The sequence below is a fragment of the Eretmochelys imbricata genome, chromosome 7, assembly GCF_965152235.1.
Source record: "Eretmochelys imbricata isolate rEreImb1 chromosome 7, rEreImb1.hap1, whole genome shotgun sequence".
NCBI classification, from domain to species: domain Eukaryota; kingdom Metazoa; phylum Chordata; order Testudines; family Cheloniidae; genus Eretmochelys; species Eretmochelys imbricata.
In genome coordinates, this window is record NC_135578.1 from 91,414,958 (window position 1) to 91,429,413 (window position 14,456).

Here is a 14,456-nt window from a genome sequence, read left to right on the forward strand (position 1 = left end):
AAGTCTAAGTCCCATTGACTTTCAATCACACTTAGACTGCTAAGGGTGGAATTCACAAATTTATGTAGGCATCTAACTCCCATTGAAATCAAAAGGCGTTAAGTACCTAAATATCTTACCCTACCCCACGTACCTCAGTCGCCTGAGGAACTAAGACTTAACTACCTACATAACTTAGGACTTTCAATACTGAGCAGAGCAACACGTAAATTCTTTTAAAATCTGGATCCAAGTGACTTGTTGAAAGTCACAGGAGTAGAAATAGAGACTGGGAGTGGATGAGTCATTACACAAAGTAAAACTGTTTCCCCATGTTTATCCAAACCCCCCCCCCCCCCCGTTCCTCAGAGTTCTTGTTAACTGCTGGAAATGGCCCACCTTGATTATCACTACAAAAGGTTTTCTTTCTCCCCCCCCTCCCCCGCTGGTAATAGCTCATCTTAAGTGATCACTCTCCTTACAGGGTGTATGGTAACACCCATTTTTTTATGTTCTGTGTGTATATAAATCTCCACACTGTATTTTCCACTGACTGCATCCGATGAAGTGAGCTGTAGCTCACGAAAGCTTATGCTCAAATAAATTGGTTAGTTTCTAAGGTGCCACAAGTACTCCTTTTCTTTTTTCAGGAGTAGAAACTGACTCCCAGTCCCTCCCACTGAGCCGTGTTTCTGTTCAATCCATTAGCCACACATCTTTCCTCTATCCATTTCTACAAATCTTTATATTTTAAACAAAGTGGAGCCTTAAATTTTTATATTAGGAAGGACTGCCTGAACACTCTGGGTTATTATTGCCTTAGTCTCTGTAGCACAGTTAAATCAGTGGCATAAAGCCAAATGCGAACAGAAGAAACAGATCGAAGTCCCTTAAGTTTCAGTTTCCCTAGCAGCAGCTAGTTCAGCTTTTCTGTTATGCGTTGGGAGAGCTGTGCATAGGTTTCACTTTCTAGTTTCCATTTACTTCACTAAACTGCTGAGGAACAGCCCATGTCACATGATGCTGGAATGAGTATAAAAGGGAGTAGAGGAACAGCAGCCAGCAGTCAACATCCCAGATTAGTAAGAAAAGAGGCCAAGCTGCATTACAACAACTGATCAGCAAAGCAAAGCCATGAGGTAAGTAAACAACAGCAACTCTGAACTGTGCTGATTTCATAGAAATGTAGAGCTGGAAAGGACCTTAAGAGGTTGGCCAGTCATCTTGTCCAGTGGTTCTCAACTAGGCATACGTGTACCCCTGGGGGTACACAAGAGGTCTTCCCGGGGCACATCAACTCATCTAGGTATTTGCCTAGTTTTACAACAGGCTATATAAAAAGCACTAGTGAAGTCAGTACAAACTAAAATTTCATACAGACAATGACTTATTTATATGTCCCTATACATCACACTTATAAATTTATTTATTTATTTTAAGGATATGTATATTATTTACATTATTATAATATATACATTAAAATGAGAAGCATGCAATTTTTCAGTAAGTGTGCTGTGACACTTTTGTATTTTTAGGTCTGATTTTAAGTGAGGTGAAACTTGGGGTACACAAGACAAATCAGACTCCTGAAAGGGGTACAGTAGTCTGGAAAGCTTGAGAGCCACTGATTTAGTCCATCCCCCTGTGCTGAGGATATGTGTTTCTTTCATATGAAAATTCTAAACTTTAATTTACTTGAGTTTAAGTAGTTACCAAAAGTAAGCAATTGTTTTACATGTTAATTAAACTGAGGACTAGATTAAAGTGATGGTATTGTTGGAAATTTAATTCTGTCAGTTCCAGATGTTCCAGCCTCAAACCCCTCTCCATTTTCATGGATGGAATTTACACTCACAAAGCTTGTGCCCACAGTTCACTGTTGCCACGAGTACTGTAGGGTCAAGTGGATGGCTAAGTAGATGATTTGTGCTCTCAAATCAGGAAACTAAGCTTCTAATAACTACTATTGTGGGTGGAACCAGAAAATGTGAGTACAATTTTTGTGCGGCAAACTGATATCCAGAAGTTGGTCTCCTTTTCTGTGGTATCTGGAAAGAGAAAAGGAGTACTTGTGGCACCTTAGAGACTAACCAATTTATTTGAGCATAAGCTTTCGTGAGCTACAGCTCACTTCATCGGTTGAGCTGTAGCTCACGAAAGCTTATGCTCAAATAAATTGGTTAGTCTCTAAGATGCCACAAGTACTCCTGTTCTTTTTGCGAATACAGACTAACACGGCTGTTTCTCTGAAACCTGTGGTATCTGGGGGGTTTAAGGAGTCTCAGAGCTTTTTTCACTAATATTTTAAAGGAGAAAACTCCAGACTTATGATGATTCTGAAAGTAACGTCATTTAATGCTTATGTGCTGAAAAGATGTTTAACCTGCTGTAACCGTGCCTTAGAGAGTTACAACTGAGGATGCCAAATTCAGGACAAACTACTAAGAAATAGGGCAAACACCCCAAAACTGGTGGTTATTCTTTTATAAGATATACCAGACCAGCCACAAAAGTAAACGTCTGTTTCACCACACTGGCTAACAAGAAGACATAAAGGCAGTTTCCTCAGGCATTCTAGTTCTTATCTCTGAATCCAGTGTTTTTGTGGTGATATGAGTGGTTCTTTACAACCAGTCTCATGAAATAATAGGTTCTTCTTCTCCCAAGACCCCAGTGATCCAGATTGAATTCCGCTCCATCCCCCCAAAGCTCTAATAGTTCATTTTGGATCCTCTTCTCCTAACCTCCCCACAATTTGCTAATAGGTCTTTCAATGTTAATCTTTCAATGGTCCCCCAGTCAGGGCACTATCTCAGGACTCAGGAGACCTGGGTCCAATTCACTGCTTTGCCACAGACTTCCTGTGCAACTCTGGGCAATTCGTTCAGTCTCTCTGTGCCTTAGTTCCCCATCTGCAAAAAGGGACAATAGTCTCCACAACCCCAACTCATCTTTCCCTTCCCAATCCTCCAGTTGTCCCCTTGCTCTCTCTCCAGCACCTTCAGTATGCATGATTTTGCAATTGGATGGCAACACATACATTGGCACACAAGTTGCCAGATCTTCTGTGTTCCAGCAGAGTTCTGCCAGGTAACAAATAAGGATTTGATTTAGGACTCTATTTTGTTTAAGCTATACAAATATTTGTTTGTGGAGCTGCAGTGTTGTGTAGAGTTTGTTTTGACTAAGATTTAAAGGTGTGTTGTCAGCCAACAAGTTTTAACACGTTCTAAAGTGCTCCTATAGACAAGGCAGTATGGACTTTAGTACATGCTAAGCTGGTCAAGTTGAAGCTAAAGGGTAGCCTAGGCTTCAAGTTGATTGGTTTATCACTTGGTACAGTCTACAGGGGTGTGTGTACACTAAAGTTCTAGAATATGTTAATTATAATATGTTAGCTGACACACACGCCTTTAAATCCTAGTTAAGACAAGGCCTGAGAGTCTAGACCTCCTTGGTTTCTTTTTCTGCTCCTAGCTAGGGCAGGGTGGAATTAGGGGCAGATTATCAGAGCTAAATGAGAGGAGAGCTCAGAGAAGGGATCCCCAGGGACAGATGGGTGCAATGTCAGAAAGAAAATAGTGGGAAGCAGAAGCAAGGCAGCATGTGTGCCAGGATAAATGATCAGGCAGGAGTACTGACTTCTGTTTCATATTAGTACCACTCTGTGGAGAGTACACCAATTTGTTCTTTTTCAAATGGTCTCCCAACAACTACTACTTATGAAAAATAAAATAAAGATAAGGAATGGGAAAGAGAGTGTAGCGAAGACTCACCAGTGTGGTGCCTCCTGCTGGTCATCTTGGGAATTAGCTCAACTCCAGCTCCAGGGGGCCTCCTGATGGCTGGTGTCTCGCCTGCTGCAGGCCCCCCATGTCCCTTCCAGACCCCAGAGCCCTTTCCTCAGGGTTCTGCCCACTACCCGCACTCTCTGAGTCTCCCCTCCCAGGGGAACCCCCAACCTTCTACACCCCCCTTGCCTCAGTAGCTACTGCCAGTTGTCATCTAGCCCCAGCTCACTGGGGCAAACTGCAGTCTGTCATGGCCACTCATCATTGGCAAGGAGGTTGGACCAGCTGCCTCTGCTAACCCTGGGTTGCACCTCAAAGCCCAGTACCCACATAGGCCTTTATCAAGGCCTCAGCCTGGGGAGTTACCAGGCTGGAGCTCCCCAGCTCCCCTTGCCCTTGCCATTGCCCTGCTCCAGGTACCCTATTGCCAGGCAGCTAGGTCCTTCTCTCTCCACAGCTAGAGAGAGAATCTTTTAGCTCCTGGCCCCCAGCCCTTTTATCAGGGCCAGCAGGGCCCTGATTGAGCTGGCCACACCTGTGGTCAGCTACTCACTCATCTTCTCCTAGATGTTCTCACTTCTTTTTTTTCAGGAGTGGGGTAACCACCCTGCTACAGAGAGCATTCATAGAAATGTACCGTCTTTTACACATTTATCCATTGTAGGTTGCTGGGTGTTAACACTTTTGACAATCAGGCCATTTATTTCAGTGTCTATATATGGATTTAGAAGCCTAAATTTAGGCACCTATTTTTAAAAATCTTGGTCCCAGTTTCCAGTTCTTTCATAACTTATTACTTTACCCCCATCCACACCCAATATTCTCCTACCTTGGATGAGTCCACAGGCAAAGGAAGATCTGAGCAGTGTGTCATGGAGTGGAAAATAGAGAGCCTCAAGCAAAGTCACTGTTGCTTGAAAGAGCAATGAGGCCTGCATGACTGAGTGCAGGCAGCTCTATTTTTCCAGCTCTTCAGCAGCTGTGTTCCCCCTTCCATATGTTAGTGTACATGGAGCTACTAGAAAAATGGAGCTGTCCACACTCTGAAGAAGCTCCTAAATGCAGAGGCTTCTAGTGCCGCCAGATCATACGGCTGGCCATTATTGACTTATCTGTCTGAGGGTATGTTTACGTTATAAATACTATAGTAGCATAACTGCAACTGCAGCACCGTAGTAGAGATACTTACTCCAGCGATGGAAGGGGTTCTTTCAGCACCGTAGTCACAGGTGCTGGAACATGGGTGCAGGGGGTGCTGCTGCTGCACCCCCTGGCTTGAAGTGGTTTCCATTATACACAGGGTTTACAGTTTGGTTCAATGGCTCTCAGCAACCCCGCCATAAAAATTGTTCCAGCACCCCTGACTGTAGTAACTCTACCTCTCCAAGAGGCAGTAGATAGGTTGATGGAAGCGTTCTTCTGTTAAGAACATAAGAACAGCCATACTGGGTCAGACCAAAGGTCTATCTAGCCCAGTAGAGGCAATGAACAGAACAGGTAATCATCAAGTGATACATCCCATGTCACCCATTCCCAGCTTCTGGCAAACAGAGGCTAGGAACACCACCCCTGTCGATCCTGGCTAATAGCAATTGATGAACCTGTCCTCCATGAATAGGAGTTCCTTTTTGAACACTTTTTTTTTCAGATGCATGGACTAAAAATTACAGATGCAGGCATTATATAATGACACACAAAGAGAAGGAAGTTACCTCACAAGTGGAGAACCAATTCGATCAGGGTGGATGTAGTCCATTCCCAATTATAGATGAGGAGGTGTCCATTCGAGGAGAGGCAAAGCTGCTTTTGTAATGAGTCAGCCACTCCCAGTCCCTATTCAAGCCCAAATGAATGGTGTTAAATTTGTAAATGAGTTTTAGTTCTGCGTGGACTCCTCCTGACGGTCGAAATGACAGACTTCTACATAAAGTGCTTCTGTAGACATGCACAGCCTGAAATTGTGAACAAACAGCATCACTTGCCTCATAACCTCAGCCGTACAGAATGCAATGCCATCCACAGCCTCAGAAACAACTCTGACATTATAATCAAAGGGGCTGACAAAGGAGGTGCTGTTGTCATAATTAACAGGTTGGATTATGAATAGGAGGCTGCCAGGCAACTCTCCAACACCACATTCTACACGCCACTATCCTCTGATCCCACTGAGGAGTGCCAAAAGAAACTACACCATCTGCTCAAGAAACTCCCTGCTACAGCATGGGAACAAATCCAAAGGACACACCCCCAGAGCCCCAACCAGGGGTATTCTATCTGCTACCCAAGATCCATAAAACTGGAAACCCTGGATGCCCCATCATCTCAGGCATTGGCACTCTTACAGCAGGATTACCTGGCTATGTGGACTCTCGCCTCAGATGCTACGCTACCAGCACACCTAGCTATCTTTGAGACACCAGTGACTTCCTGAGGAAACTACAGTGCATTGGTGATCTTCCTGAAAACACCATCCTGGCCACCATGGATGTAGAAGCTCCTTACACCAATATTCCACATGAAGATGACTACAAGCTCTCTAAAACAGTATCCCTGATGAGGCCAGAGCACACCTGGTGGCTGAGATTTGTGACTTTGTCCTCACCCACAACCATTTCAGATTTGGGGATGACTTATACTTTCAATCAGCGGCACTGCTATGGGTACCCGCATAGCCCCACAGTATGCCAACGTTTTTATGGCTGACTTAGAACAATGCTTCCTCAGCTCTCGTCCCCTAGCGCCCCTTCTCTACTTGCGCTATATTGATGACATCTTCATCAGAGGGACCCACGGGAAGGAGGCCCTTGAAGAATTCCACCTGGATTTCAACAATTTCCACCCCACCATCAACCTCAGCCTGGACCAGTCCACACAAGAGATCCACTTCCTGGACGCTACAGTGCTAATAAGCGATGGTCACATAAACACCACCCTATACCGGAAACCTACTGACCACTATACTTACCTACATGCCTCCAGCTTCCATCCAGGACAGATCACACAATCCATTGTCTACAGCCAAGCCCTAATATACAACCGAATTTGCTCCAGTCCCTCAGACAGAGACAAACACCTACAAGATCTTTATCAAGCATTCTTAAAACTACAATACCCACCTGGGGAAGTGAGAAAACAGATTGACAGATTGAGAGGGGTACCCTGAAATCACCTACTACAGGACAGGTCCAACAAGGAAAATAACAGCACACCACCGGCCATCATGTACAGCCCCCAGCTAAAACCTCTCCAGCACATTATCAACGATCTACAATCTATCCTGGAAAATGATCCCTCACTCTAACAGATCTTGGGAGGCAGGCCAGTCCTTGCTTACAGACAGCCCCCCAACCTGAAGGAAATACTCACCAGCAACTACACACCACACCACATAAACACCAACCCAGGAACCTATCCCTGTAGCAAACCTCGTTGCCTACTCTGGCCCTATATCTACTCTAGCGACACCATCAGAGGACCCAACCACATCAGCCACACCATCAGAGACTCATTCATCTGCACGTCTACTAATGTTATATATGCCATTGTGTGCCAGCAATGCCCCTCTGCCATGTACATTGGCCAAACCAGACAGTCCCTACGTAAAAGAATAAATGGACACAAATCGGACATCAGGAATGGCAACATACAAAAGCCAGTAGGAGAACACCTCAATCTTCCTGAAAATTCTATAACAGATTTAAAAGTAGCTATACTTGAATAAAAAAAACTTCAGAAACAGACTTCAAAGAGAAACAGCAGAACTAAAGTTCATTTGCAAATTTAACACCATTAATTTGGGCTTGAGTAGGGACGGGGAGTGGCTGGCTCATTACAAAAGCAGCTTTGCCTCTCCTGGAATTGACACCTCCTCATCTGTTATTGGGAGTGGACTACATCCACCCTGATTGAATTGGTCTTTTCAACACTGGTTCTCCTCTTGTGAGGTAACTCCCTTCCCTTTATGTGTCATTATATAATGCCTGTAATTTTCACTCCATGCATCTGAAAAAGTGGTGTTTTACCCATAAACGCTTATGCCTAAATAAATCTGTTAGTCTTTAAGGTGCCACCAGACTCCTTGTTGTTTTTGTGGATACAGACTAATACGGCTACCCCCTGATTTTTGAACCCTGTTATAATCATGGTCTTCACAACATCCTCTGGCAAGGAATTCCACAGGTTGACAGTGTTGTGTGAAGAAATACTTTCTTTTGCTTGTTTTAAACCTGCTGCCTATTAATTTCATTTGGTGACCCGTAGTTCTTGTGTTATGAGAAGGAGTAAATAACACTTTCTTATTTATTTTCTCCGCACCCGTCATGATTTTATAGACCTCTATCATATCCCTTTTAGTCGTCTCTCTTCCAAGCTGAAAAGTCCCAGTCTTTTTAATTGCTCCTCATATGGAAGCTGTTCCAAATCCCTAATAATTTTTGTTGCCCTTTGCTGTACCTTTTCCAATTCCATTGTATCTTTTTTGAGATGGGGTGAGCTGATCTACACAAAAAGTATTCAAGATGTGGGTGTACCATCAATTTATATTGAGGCAATGTGATATTTTCTGTCTTATCTATCCTTTTCCTAATGATTCCCAACATTCAGGTAGCTTTTGTGACTGCCCCTGCACATTGATACTCCTGAGGGCATTCTGCGCCAAAAAATTTAAAATTCTGCACACAATATTCTAAAATTCTGCAAAATTCTGCAAATTTTATCAAATAAATGTGGAGGCTCCAGCATAGCACTGGGGAGCACAGGCCACTGGTTGCACAAGGGTGGGTGATTACTGTGCAGCTCCCAATTCCTGGGACATGGACTCAGTGGTAAGGCTGCACTCAACCCTGACACAGCGCATGGACCGAGCATGCCCCAGAAACCCCTCAGAGCCCTGCCCCTCCATGCCAGGTTCATCAGGTGTGAGCAGGCAGGCTCACAAGATAGGATCCAAGTGAGAAGGGGCTTACCGTGGGGGAATCCAGGTGTGGGTTGAGAGGGTTCAGTGTGTGGCAATCTGGGTGCAGGCAGCTCAGTGGGGTTTCCAGGTGTGGGGGGATCTGGATGCACAGGGGCTTCATGGGGGTTTCTGGGTGCAACAGTAATGGTACTGTTCAGGGGGGGCCTGGTGAAGGTAGTTGGGGCTCAACAGGGCAGGTCTGAGTGTGGGTGGGGCTAGAGCTCTGCAGGGGTGTCTGGGTGTGGGGGTGCTCAGTGGGGAGGGGGGTCCAGATGCTGGGAGAGTGGGGCTTAGTGTGGTTGGATCCAGGTGCAGCGGGTTGGGGCGCAGTAGGGTGGGGATCTGGGCGGTTCAGATGCAGGGGGAGTGGGGCTCATTGGGGGGGTTCTGGGTGTGTGGGGGGGTGAGGCTCGGCAGGAGGGTCTGGATACACAGGGGTTAGACAGATGTGGGGAGCAACTCTCTGTACCGTGATCCATCCCGCTGCTGCTGAGGAGCAAGGGGTTCAGGAAGCATGGGGTAGGTGGGGGAGTTTGCAGAGCTTCCTACAGCTGGGGGAGAAATCTGGAGGTGGGTCTGACCTGGCCCCGGACACCGTGCAGGGGAAGAGGAAGTCCTGTCTTCCTGAGTCCAGATGGAACTAGCAGCTGAGCCTGGCGCAGGGTAGGAGCTACCAGCTGTGTCTTCCCCAGTCCCGCCCCACAGTGATTTATCTCTCTGCCAGCTGCCCTGGGCACCCAAAACATACTTTTGGGGAGGGTTGCATGACCGCTCTTGTGGCTTCTCTTTGCTTCCCTGAAAGAAAGTTCATTTTTCTGCAGGGAAACAAAGAAATCCTGCTCATGTGCAGTGGTGCAGATTTCCCCCACGGGTAACATTGAGTGGATGTTTTTAGAGAACTGTCCACAATGACTCCAAGATCTCTTTCTTGAGTGGTAACAGTTAATTTAGACACCATCATTTTATATGTATAGTTGGGATTATGTTTTCCAATGTGCATTACTTTGCATTTATCAACAATGAATTTCATCTGCCTTTTTGTTGCCCAGTCACCCAGTTTTGTGAGGTCCCTTTGTAACTCTTCGCAGTCTGCTTTGGGCTTAACTATCTTGAGTAGTTTTGTATCATCTGCAAATTTTGCCACCTCGCTGTTTATCCCATAGGCGCCAACTCCTTGGGTGCTCCAGGGCTGGAGCACCCATGGGAAAAATTAGTGGGTGCTCTGCATCCACAAGTAGCCACACTCCCCTCCCTGCCCCACCCCCACCTCACCGCACCTCACCTCAGCCTCCTCCTCTGAGTGCGCCGGGTCCTCACTCAGCCTCCTACGTCCCAGTGCTTGCCACCACCACACAAATGTTTGGCAGCATAGCAAGCTCCAGGAGGGAGCGGGGAGGAGCGGGAACGTGGCGCACTCAGGGGAGGAAGTGGGGAAGAGGCGGGGCCGGGGAGTTGGGGAAGGAATCGGAATAGGGGCAAGGAGGGGGTGGAGTTGGGGCAGGGACTTTGGGGAAGGGGTTGGAATGGGGGCAGGGCAGGGGGAGAAGGAGGAGGGCAGGGATGGACTCAAGGTAGGGCCAGGAGCAGAGGGGGGTTGAGCACCCACCGGCACAAGCAGAAGTTGGCGCCTATGGTTTACCCCTTTTTCCAGATCATTTATGAATATGCTGAACAGTACTGGTCCCTGTACAGATCACTGGGGGCACCACTATTTACCTCTCTCCATTGTGAAAACTGACCATTCTCTCCTACCCTTTTTCCTATCTTTTAACCAGTTACTGATCCATGAGAGGACCTTCCATCTTATCCCATTACAGCTTACTTTTCTTAAGAGCCTTTGGTGAGGGCCCTTGTCAAAGACTTTCTGAAAAAGTACATTGTGTCCACTGGATCACCACTGCCTACATGCTTGTTGAGCCCCTGAAAGAATTCTAGTAGATTGGTGAAGTATGATTTCCCTTTACAAAAACCATGTTGACTCTTTCCCAACAAATCATGTTCAACTGTGTGTCTGATAATTCTCTTCTTTACTATAGTTTCAACCAATTTGCCTGGTACGGAAGTTAGGCTTACTGGCCTGTAATTGCCGAGATCACCTCTGGAGCCTTTTTAAAAAATTGGCATCACATTAGCTATCCTCCAGTCATCTGGTACAGAAGCTGACTTAAATGATAGGTTACATACCACAAGTAGTAGTTCTGCAATTTCACATTTGAGTTCCTTCAGAACTCTTGGGTGAATACCATCTGGTCCTGGTGATTTATTATTGTGTAATTTAATTTGTCTAAAACCTCCTCTAAAGACATCTCAGTCTGGGACAGTTCCTCAGTTGTCACCTAAAAAGAATGGTTCAGGTTGGGAATCTCCCTCGCATCCTCTGCATTGGTGAAGACAAATGTAAAGAATTAATTTAGTTTTTCTGCAATGGCCTTACCTTCCTTGAGTGCTCCTTTAGCATCTCGATATGATAGTCCAGTGGCCCCACTGGTTCTTTAGCAGGCTTCCTGCTTCTGATGTTGGCCTAGCATTATCAACTTTGGCACTTAGGTCATCTTAACTACATCTCTCGGGGGTTGAAAAATTCACCCTAAGCAATGTAGGTAGTTGACCTTAGTTTTAGGTGTAGACCAGGCCTGAACAACATCCTAGCCCCAGACAAACAAATAAACAGAAGTGTGCAGATCTGGTATAACATAGCCCAAATGAAGTGCAAACCAATTTAGGCCTCATGCCACTTTTCTATCCTTTAACTACCCACTAGGGTAACATAATACAAGATAATTTAATCATACAGAGTAAATATGATCCAACATGGACAAGAAAAAAAATGCAAAAGCAGAAACACTATAGAACAGAATATCAACACAGGAAACATGAAATTAATATTATATTCCCAGATAAGAGTAATGTGAAACTGAAGAGAGAACTTAAGTGTAGAGAACATTACAAAATGATGTAATGGTTACCCAAAGAAGCATTGCAAACCCAGGAAATTCAGTGTTAAGTTATCACTGAAGAAATCCAAACTTGTTAAAATATGGAAATATACACTTAGGTTTACCCAAACTCACTTGCTGTAATTTTTTTTGTAAGCCTTTGTTTGACGGTCTTTTTTAGGCAAACATTGGCATTTGATTACAAGCTCCAATATTACGTTGGCTTTTTTGTATAATCTGACACTTTCATGAACTCGCTATATCTTTGATACAGTGGTTTACATGGGATCAGAGTAACAGAGACAATATGAATAACCAGTTGTGTTCAAATCTTCAGACCTATGCACTCCATATCTTTGGTTTCTCAAAGTATTGTTCCCTGGTTAGTGCCACTTGTGATGCACCCTCTCTCTGAAAAGCATCTGTAGAGGGGACATTATTGCTATCTCACTAGTTAAGATTGGCAATATTGTTAATTAAAAACAGAGCTACAGAAAAGCAAAATAGAAGACAGATAATTGTCCTCTTGGGTAAAGAAAGTTTTAATCTGAATCTCTTCTTCACAAAGGCTTAAACATGCTTTTATTTTTTCCTCTAGCAATATTTCCAAGAATTCGCTAAAGGCTGTCTTGCTGCAACTTGAATGCCATTTTACATGGACGTTGCTGAAGGATGATGTTGATCTTGATAACTTAGAGGAGACAATTTGTGATCAGATTGAGTTTCTAATCTCAAAATCCAAAATCACTAATTATAATCTGCTAGCCTATGTGAAACACATGAAAGGCAACAGTGAGGAAGCTCTGGAAAGTCTACAAAAAGCTGAAGGAGAAGTTCAAACAAATCATGCAGATGAGGTTGATAGGAAAAGTCTTGTTACCTGGGGGAACTATGCTTGGGTCTATTACCATATGAACAAACTTCAAGAAGCTCAATCCTACATAGGCAAGGTGGAAAGCAGCTGCAAAAAGCTCGCAAGTGCATCTCGCTATAAGATCCAGCTCCCTGAAATCTACTGTGAACAAGGGTGGGCACTATTAAAGTTTGGAAAAAAGTATTACGAAAGAGCAAAGAAATGCTTTGAAAAGGCTCTGGCAGAGACACCCAACAATCCAGAATTCAATTCTGGCTATGCAATTGCCATATATCGCCTGGAAGATTTTCTTACAAAAGGCTCTTCTGGTGAGGACTCATCACTGGAACCTTTAAGGCATGCAGTAAGGCTGAATCCAAATGACACTTTTGTTATGGCACTTCTTGCACTGAAACTTCAGGACATAGACCAAGTCGAAGAAGGAGAAAAGTACATCAAAGAAGCATTGCAAAAAACCCCAGATCTTCCCTATTTATTGAGATATGCTGCAAAGTTTTACAGAAAAAAAGGACTAGTGGAGAAATCACTGGGGTTTTTGAAAAAGGCATTGGAATTTACACCAACCTCTGGTTTCCTGCATCATCAGATAGGTCTTTGCTACAGAACACAATTATACAAAATGAAAAAGGAAACAAAATATCCACCTAGAGAGCAGATGGAGGAACTGATTCGATTTGGCATTTTTCATTTTAAAATGGTGGTAGAGCAAAAATCAAAGTTTATGTATGCCTATATTGACCTAGCAAGCATGTATGCAGAAGGCAATCAATATCAAGAAGCAGAAGACACCTTTCAAAAAGTATTTAAGATGGAGAAACTCACCTGTGATGAGAAGCAACAACTCCACTACCGCTATGGACGCTTTCAGGAATATCACAAAAAGTCCGAATCTGAGGCCATTAATCATTACACAAAAGGGCTGAAAATTGAGAAAAACTCGCATGAAAGAAACCTGTGTAAATATGCTCTGAAGAAATTAATAGAAAGGAGAATTCAGAGAGGCTCTGCAGATGCTAAAAGTTTGGGTATTCTTGGACTTATTCACCAACTGAATGGGGAGAAGCCTCAAGCAATTGAGTGTTATGAGAGAGCCCTGGCACTGGAGCCTGATAATGAAGAATACTTGAGTGCTCTCTATGAGATACGGCTTTCCATAGAAATCTAAAGCTTCTAACAGCTGGCAGAGAATCCATTTCTGTAACCACCCAAATAAAATTTTTATTTCAAACTGTATATGATGAAAGTTTGTCAACTTCCTGCATTATTTATAAGATAGCCTGAATTCCTCATTTAGGCAAAACTTGCATTGGGATTAGGCCTATAGTTTGGACGCTCTTTATTGGCATGTAGTGCAGACTTTGTAATCCTAGCAGTTAATGAGCTCTTGCGTCCTCTCTCCCCTGTAAAATAGCTATGTTTATGTTGATAACAAACATTATTCTGCAGTGCTTGAAGTGAAAGTGTAACAGATAGCACTACCTGCTGGTGATCACGTAAAACCAGGAAAATGATGTTTTCTAACTTGCATATCACCAAGAGTATGATTGGAGAAAACATATAATAGTTATCTATCTTTTGACTCAATTTAAGAGCTCTGTAAATATCTGTGTTTGTGTTAATTTCTGCTCTTAGATACATAGCTTCAACATGAATCATCAGAACATGCAGTACACTGGGAAAAGATGAGGGTTAAAATTTATCAAGAGTCTCTTAGTTCATGCTCTTTCAAGACATCAGATAATTGAGTGCATCCTCCTATGAGGGAAGGAAATACTAATGATATGGACTGGATACTACTGATGGGTTTTATAATTTTGGACAGGGTGGATTTATCTTGTTACTAGGATGCACACTTTGGAGCTATATTCAAAATTCAGTATGGGCCATGGACTTTTCTGAGTTTGGGAGTCTGTAGGCTTGCA

At 43.9% G+C, this 14,456-nt stretch overlaps 1 protein-coding gene across 3 annotated transcripts; it reads left to right on the forward strand.

Annotated features, from left to right (window-relative positions):
• Positions 1-1,039: 1,039 nt before the first annotated feature.
• LOC144268127 (interferon-induced protein with tetratricopeptide repeats 5-like) lies at positions 1,040-13,767 on the forward strand. Of its 3 annotated transcripts, none has more exons than XM_077822743.1 (3): positions 1,062-1,118; positions 1,777-1,966; positions 12,259-13,767. In XM_077822743.1, exon 3 carries the CDS (start codon positions 12,440-12,442, stop codon positions 13,697-13,699), a length of 1,260 nt encoding a protein of 419 aa, XP_077678869.1. In that variant the 5' UTR covers positions 1,062-1,118; positions 1,777-1,966; positions 12,259-12,439; the 3' UTR covers positions 13,700-13,767. The 3 variants fall into 3 exon arrangements, with proteins under 3 accessions (XP_077678868.1, XP_077678869.1, XP_077678870.1); XM_077822744.1 differs by having other exon boundaries at positions 1,100-1,118; positions 1,783-1,966; XM_077822742.1 differs by lacking the exon at positions 1,777-1,966 and having other exon boundaries at positions 1,040-1,118.
• The last annotated feature ends 689 nt before the right edge of the window (positions 13,768-14,456 follow it).